The sequence below is a fragment of the Acyrthosiphon pisum genome, chromosome A1 (genome assembly GCF_005508785.2).
Source record: "Acyrthosiphon pisum isolate AL4f chromosome A1, pea_aphid_22Mar2018_4r6ur, whole genome shotgun sequence".
In the NCBI taxonomy this organism is placed as follows: domain Eukaryota; kingdom Metazoa; phylum Arthropoda; class Insecta; order Hemiptera; family Aphididae; genus Acyrthosiphon; species Acyrthosiphon pisum.
Window position 1 is genome coordinate 168,016,512 of NC_042494.1, and position 8,506 is coordinate 168,025,017.

Consider the following 8,506-nt stretch of genomic DNA (forward strand, 5'->3'; position numbering starts at 1 on the left):
ATAATATCATTATTTATAGGTACTTAGTAATATCATAGGCTGACTGACATCTAGTCTTCGATCAGAATCATTTTTCTTATAAATTTCCTTATAGTAATTTTAAAATATCGATACTACTGCTTAATAATATTTAGAATTTTTTTATATAAGTATTTGGTTCAAATTTTAAATTACGACAATTTGCTAACAATAATTATTATTTTCTTGTTTTTAAAATTGATGAAATGTCAATATGACTTCTTAGCTACATATATTATGGTAACAGGTTACATAATACTTACATCGATCACATCGTAACCTAGTTTTAAATGTGGAGACGTATAATCCAAAATGAGTAACTTGCATGTCAAAGTGGTGTGAGGTACACAGTTCAGTGAATATTATACTCCATGCTACAAAACAATATTTTAATATAGTGTAATTAAATCATATATACACAGAGTTCAGTGTTGGAATTATTTAATGTTATCATAATAATATATTATGTAATATATTGTGTAGTAAAACCGACCATCTTTGGTTACCTACGTATTATTTTAATTATCTAGTGCAAAAATGTTTTGGTACAACCGAGAGTATAGCATTATTTATTCGTGTAAATGTAATAGGTATAATAATATAATAATAAAATCCACAAATTGCATTTAAGTACAGTATTTGCAATTATAATATAGATTGCAACTATACTTATCTACTATTACATAAGACATCAACCATTATTATAACATATTGATTTGAGAATGTATAATATTCTATTATTGTTTGATAAGAATTAAAACAAGACAATTATTAATGTATCTTATTAATCATTACCATTATTCAGTTTTTTCAACTCTGAAAAAAATGGTTCTTATGGAACTGAATCTTTAGAAATCTTTACAATTAAACGTATGTGTGACGCAGTGTATAAAACGTCCAGTTAAATAAAATAATGGAAGAAAAAGAAAATTTCAATTTCAACGTATAGGTACTCATCACTAATACTCTGTGTTACGATTGTCAATTGTGTTTGGCTAGTTAGGTACTTATGTTAAACTTGACTTTAATTTATTTGGTTTCATCACCAATGGTAACGTTTCAAAAATGATTTATTTCCGATGACAGCCCAAATCCAGCAACAATTTCCCATTTTTATACTTATCACGTCATTCCTAAGACATTTGTACAAAGTTTTTTAAACACCGCATTGTATAGTATGATGTTTTTGAGTGTTGACAAATGGATAAGATAGTAAAAGACCGTATATAGATCGTAGTATTGGGTAACGGTTACTGTTCATCCGTCACCGACTTTTCTAAATAACCATTTCATAAGTGAGGCTTCGAGACCTTTTTCTCAAAACGTCATACAAGCCGGTGCCATACATTTAAAACCTCCAATGAGTAGGCATACAAAATGTAAGTAAACTAATACATACATAAACACTCGCACGTCATAATTAATCATATAGTGAAAACTGATTGTATTAATATTCTCATCGTGGTATCGAATATAATTAAATGTATCCATTATTATTAGTTTTGATATTAGATAATGAATTGAAATATTATCAAGTTTTAGGTAAGAAAATAATCTGTGCTTAAGCATTGGCTTTTATTTGATATTTTAATTTTCAAGCAAGATATGACCATTTTTAATTTTTGATATTTTACCCATATCTTGCTTGAAAATGAAAATACAAAGTAGGCACTTTTTATATTATTATTATAGCATTATGCACACAGCAATTTTCTTGATCAACAATTTTTCACTAGTATAAATATTAATAATAATAATAATAATCTTTTTTGGTAACAATAGAATATATTAATTTAATAATAGATTATTTCACAAAATATTAGTTTGGTATTGCAGAACCCCCAATAAGCGAAGCTTGTACTGAGGGCAGGGTTCTTATTATTTAAAATATATATACAATGCATAAATATTGAATATTAATTAATTTCTCTAAAAAAATAAACAAATTTAAAATAAAAGTTAACATAACTTACAATATAAGAAACTAAAAAGTTAATATTATAGGAATTACATAAAAATTATCGACTATAGTTAGATCTCAATGTTTTACATATTTTTTTTAAATAATATTAAATATTTAAAGTCGTTTATATTCGTTTATAATTTAATTTATCTGATACATTATGAGTTCACTTAGCACAATGTAATAGTGACTGTAATAATTGTATAATATTAGAACAGGTTAACGTTATAAAATACTTGGGTATAACCATTGCCAGTAAACTAAAATGGGTCACTAATTTAAATAACTTAACAAATACCGTTAGAAAAATTTTCTTATATTTCATGATATCAGATTTTTATTTAATATTTACATCAAACGCTTGCTATTTTTATTCTTAGTAAAATCTATTGTTAAATATGCCATTTGCATTTGGGGTCAAGCATATGATTCGCATAATTATAAACTAAAAATCTCTTAATAGGTTAATTCAATTTTGAGTTTTGTAACCTGTGTATTATAATAATGATTCTGCTTATTTTGAACTTAATGTTGTATGTATCAACAAGTTATATTTATAAATATCCTAATACCTAAGCTTATATAGGCTTAAGCATAATGATGTAAACAAAAATAACAAAGAAAATCTACCAAATCAATTAGCTTATAGGCATTTGAAACAAAAGTTGATTGAAAGTAATTGAATTTAACTCAGGGCCAGCTGTAAAAATGCAATATGACCACTGGTATTTTCTGAACAGTGTAAAATTCGACTATTATACCTACGTATTGGTATAATTAGCCATAAAATATTATAAACATTAATATAAAATATAAATAATGATACAAATTTAATTTTAATGGTGAATTTGAAATAGTCTCAACCCCCTTAAAATAATTTCTTGAACAATGTATCTCGGACTTTTGGATAAAAAATATGACGTTATCATAATTTTTCTTTTGCGAATTATGAGTACGATACCTTAGGTTATAATTAAAAATATCGAAATAATTAATTGAAAATAGAGTGAATGAATATAAAATATAATGATTTCAGATAGTACAATAATCAATTATTAGTTGTTGATAATATAACTCGTCAAATAGTAGGTACCCATAAAGTAATCATTCGATATTCGCTTCGTTCATTCTGTACGAATGGTTTGTAAAAATAGTTTTCTAAACTATTCTTTAAACACTTACAATATTTAAATATCCTATTTATATCATATTTATCCTATTTATTGTATTATTATTGCAGTGTCTATAACTAACAATAACTATGATGAAGAAATGTAATACGTTATTTACATATTTATTTTCAATTTGTCTAGTATATACATATGGTGGCTGGAAGATATTACCAGTAGATACAGCAAGAATATTGGCCGTAGAAACATTTGGTGGCAAAAGTCATTGGAATTACGTAAGTGCAATACTTCGTGTTTTGTCAAATAATGGCCATCATGTCACTGTGTTTACACCATTTCCTGACGGTGAACGAGACAACTATAAAGAAGTAGATACATCTAATGATTTTCAAATATTTCAAGAAATGAATTTAACCGATTTATTGCGTTCATATACATCTCCGATATCAATAGTCGAATCCACTAGAACTAATCGTATGTTTATATGTGATTCAGTTTATAAAAGTGTTGAATTAAATAAAATAATGGAAGAAAAAGAAAATTCAAATTTCGATGTACTCATAATTGAAACCCTGGGATACGATTGCGAATTGTATTTGGCTAGTAAGTTAAACTTGCCTTTGATTTATTTGGTTTCAACACCAGTAATATTCGAAGAACGGTTCATTTCCGGTGACATCCCAAATCCAGCGATAATTTCACATTTATGTGCTAATCACGCCATTCCTAAGAAATTTGTTCAAATATTTATAAACACTGCGTTATTGGCATATAGTATGATCCTTTTCAGCCAGGGATCGAAACCGTTTCAAATTTTAACGGTTACGGTTTTAGTTCTTGAGAACGGTTTTCTAAATTTTCTGGTTTTTGTTTAGGTTTTAAGACCGGTTTTTTAAATTTTTTGGTTTTGGTTTCGGTTTTAAAAAAGGTTTTTCAAATATTTTATTGGTTTAAAGAACGGTTTTAGAAAATTTTCGGTTTTGGTTTTTGGAACGGTTTTTAAAAATTTCCATTTTATTTTCCTGTCTAATTACTGTAGATTCGATTTTTATTATCTATTAACTATTATAAGGGCCGAGTCTAAAGCCCTGAAATATGGCTACTTTGTATAATTAGTGTACAATATACGATATAACAAATAAACGTTCAGCAGAACTGATTTCGTGTTATTAACTTGAATATTTTGTACCTAATTTAGGTGCCTCATGCCTACTTTTGCATTCGACATAATATTATGTTGCCATATTATGGTTGAGATCATTATTCGATTACATTAATATTTAATTGTATATTACAATAACATCACACTATATTATTTGTATTTTCAATTTTCAATCATAAGTTTAGTAATAATATATATTATATTAATATTTCGTAATACTCAGTAACTGCATCGGGATTTTTATCAATAAATAAATCCAAACATAATAATTTCTTCGTGTAAAAATAGTAGAATTATAAATAATATAATTAACTTAATGGAATTCAAAGAAACCGACATTAGTTTTAAATTTTAATCCGTTTTTCAAGAACAGTACAAGAGCGGTTTTCCAATTATTCTATGGTTTCGGTTTGGGTTTTGAAAACGGTTTTTTAAGGTCTTAGGTTTCAGTTACGGTTTTTTAGCCGGTGTTTCAAAGCTTTTGGTTCCGGTTCCAGTTCCGGTGTTCAGAAATGAGAAAACCGCGGTTTTAACCGGTTTTTTGGAAAACCGGTTAAACCGGTTTCGATCCCTGTTTTCAGCTATGACAAATTGATAAGAAAGTATACGATGAATAGACCATACGATTTGGACACAAGTACTGTGCGACCATCGCTGACATTTATAAATAGCCATTTCATAAGTGAGGCGTCGAGACCATTTCCACAAAACGTCATACAAGTCGGCGGAATTCATTTGAAACCTCCAAAGAGTATACCAAATGTAAGTAAAATATTAAATATTACATCACATCTCACTCAAGTGTGCGTATACGCACATGTAGTAACTATAATAACTGTAGATTCCGTGTTCCATCATCCGTGTTGGGAAATATCTAGATAAATTTATCTAGATAAGTTATCTAGATAAAAATTATTTATCTTTTATCTTATCTAGATAAATTTCTACTCAGTTATCTTTATCTTCATCTAGATAAAATTCTAGTTATCTATGAGTACTTATCTAGATAATTTCTTTAAATGAACTAAAAAAAAATTTTAAAATTTTAAATATTTTTATTATTTTATTTTTACATTTTTCTATTTTTCATCTATTACATATAAAACACGTTTAGTAATATGCATTATAATACCATGATTTTAATATTTATTAATATTCATTGTTAGTCTGGAGTTTTACATCGTAAACAATGAGAAACCCCAAAAATAGAAATATGTAATGGGCATGTAGTAGGTAAGATTGTAAGAACAACTAATAATAGCAAAAGCAAAAACATCTATCCCTGCTACCCACCGGCCACCACCGAATGAAGATGGTCTCATTAGCTGATACCCGTTTCATAGAATTGTGTACAAAGTATGAAAAATAATTATTGTTTTAAACCGACAAAAATAAACCAATATTCATGGATATTGGACTCACAAGCATAATAATAATATTATAATAATTGTAATTTATAACAATTTAATATTTATAAAACCCTATTAGAATTACAGGTACCTATTTCAGTTATCGCTTAACCGATCTGTACGACCTCTGTCCTTTGCTTTAAAAAATTTTAAATTATGTATTTTTTTTTACCTGTAAACTCAAGTAGGTATCCTGAATATTTTCAAAATTAAACAGGAAATTATGGGTACAACACGATTGCGAAAGTTTTACCTTTTTTATAACACAATTGCGAACGAATGAAACTTATCAGAGAATTTGTTTTTTTTAGCCAAAATACGAACGATTGCGAACGTTTTTATAGACTACGTTGCCAAGTTTATAATTTCTGAAGACGTTTTGTTCGGGAATTCAATTAAAACATTTTTTTTTAAATATAAACTATTGGTATTAATAATACAATTAAAACAACAACTCTTCGTTACAAACTAAAATAAAATTATACAAAATAATATGTAGTGTTTAAAATGTTGATTAATTAAAACTATTTTCGTTGTATAAATATTAATAATACCGTTACAAAATGTACGTTTTAATTTTACGTTAGAAACTGAAAAATAAATAAAATAATACATACAAACATACATACATAGATCTGAGTTTTGAATAAAAATATAAAATAATACATAATAATACATTCAAAATAATATTATTATATAAAAAAATGTTTTCTACATTTTTACTTTTTTTTTAAATTTTTTCCCTGGTAGGAATTTCCAGTTTTTCTTAAATATAAAAATTGGATGCTTGTGTATTTTATAATCATTATAATTTTGTAAAGTAAATTCAATTAATAATTTATCTTTTTTGGCCATAGGATTATGTACAATATTATGTTATTAATCAAATTAATTATTGTCAAAGTTTTAGCTTGTGTTTCTTTTAAGTGATATAACTACGTGTGTTGGAGGATGGGGGCTATAAAACGGACCATTGTACGTCCTATGAAAGCTCTCTGGGCTATTAGTAGTTCTAAAAAATAATTATAAAAACTTAGAGATTTTGTATTTACTGGTAAAATTAACGTATGAAGGAACAAGAATTTAATTTAAAAATTTTGATTATTATATATTACTTATATTACTATTTGATTATTTTTAAAATTATTATTTAAAAATTTGTTATTGACACCAAATCTGACAACTCCGCACGATTAAAGGCAGGTAAAAACGTTAGCAATCGTGTTACCGAAAAAGGTCCGTTCGCAATCGTTCCATTCGCAATCGTATATTACCCGAAATTATCTCATATTTATCTAGATAAAAATTATTACTGTCATCTTTATCTTTATCTAGATAAATTATTAGTTATCTATTCCCAACATTGTCCATCATCACTTGTTCGCTTTTTAGATTCTGAGTGGAACGATGAATGTATTGATTTTACATGATGTGTGTTTTTTTATTTTTTTTTATTTTTTTTGTGTCTGTGTACACGATAAGTAGTCGAAATAATGCTACGATTTTCAACTTCAGTATCTTGTTCGATCAGAAAGTGAATATCGTTGGTGCATTGAGGAGGTCAAAATTTAAATTTCCCAGTAGTTTTCAAAAGCGCCGGGAAAAACAAAAGAAAAATTAAGGAAAAACTGGAATTTTTACGCAAGCATTTTTTATCTTAGCATTTTCTATACACCATAACATTTTCAAAATATTTTCATTTATTTTGAGCTCTTTACGGACATTTTCATTTTCCATTTTTTTTTAGTTTTTTTTCTAAAAATATCAATAAAATTTTATTTGTTGGATAAAAAAGCTTGAAAATTTAATAGAAGGCTCCTAGTATATTGTTTCAAAGGCAGATGAAAAATATTAAAAATCGTTAGTCACAGTTTTTTTTTTATAAGCATTTAAAGTTCAAAAATTGACAAAATATGGAAAAATCACGAAAATTAGCAAATTATTTTGAGTTAAGAATTTGTAAAAAATTTTCTTTTTAAATCTAAGATTTGAAAATTTAATACAAGATTCCTCATAATATTGTCTACCTTTATAAAAAAAAAAATATCTATAATAAAGTCAAATTAAATTTTTATGATCGTTTGAAATTCAAATTTTTACAACATTGGATATTCACTCGATTTCTCATGTAGCGATTTCCTTATTTTGTTCTAATTAAAAAACGAATGACTGCAGATACATGAAAATTTTACTGAATGTTTATATTAGCATTTCCTATACACCATACAATTTTGAAAATATTTTGACTCTTTTTGAGCTGTTTACGGGCATTTTCAGTTTTAAATTTTTTTAGTTTTTTTTTCTATAAATATCAATAAAGTTTTATCTGTTGGGACAAAAAGTGTATAAATTTAATACAAAGCTCCTGATATATTGTTACAATAGCAGTTGAAAAATATTAAAAATATATAGGCACAATTTTTTTTTATAAGCATTTAAAGTCGAATTTTGAAAAAATTTATCAATTTTAAGATTCAATAATTATTTTGTAGTTAAAAATTTATAAAATGTTCAATTTTTGTATCTAAGAATTGAAAATTCAAAACAAGATTCCACGTAAGTAATTAATTCTGTTACCAAAAAATCTAAAAAATACATTTAAACAGTTTATTTTTATAGTCATTTTAAGTACAAATTTGGACGAAATTACATATTAAAAACCTAGGATAACTATTTTAGTTATTTTGTTGTGATTGTATAATATTATTCGTGGGTACTTGAAACTTCTAAAGTATACTATTATATATCAATGATACTACCACGGTTTTTGTTGATGTATAACGCGTTATAAGTACCTAAATAGATATTTATGATATGATTAATT

General features: G+C 26.1%; 1 protein-coding gene and 1 pseudogene across 1 annotated transcript; both read left to right on the plus strand.

Annotated features, from left to right (window-relative positions):
- The first annotated feature begins 3,057 nt into the window (after positions 1 to 3,057).
- Positions 3,058 to 4,860, plus strand: LOC115033041. Its single transcript, XM_029486429.1, has 3 exons — positions 3,058 to 3,976; positions 4,642 to 4,681; positions 4,855 to 4,860. Exons 1-3 carry the CDS (start codon positions 3,243 to 3,245, stop codon positions 4,858 to 4,860), a joined length of 780 nt encoding a protein of 259 aa, XP_029342289.1. The 5' UTR covers positions 3,058 to 3,242.
- Positions 3,295 to 8,506, plus strand: part of LOC100574494 — a 7,947-nt pseudogene continuing 2,735 nt past the window's right edge.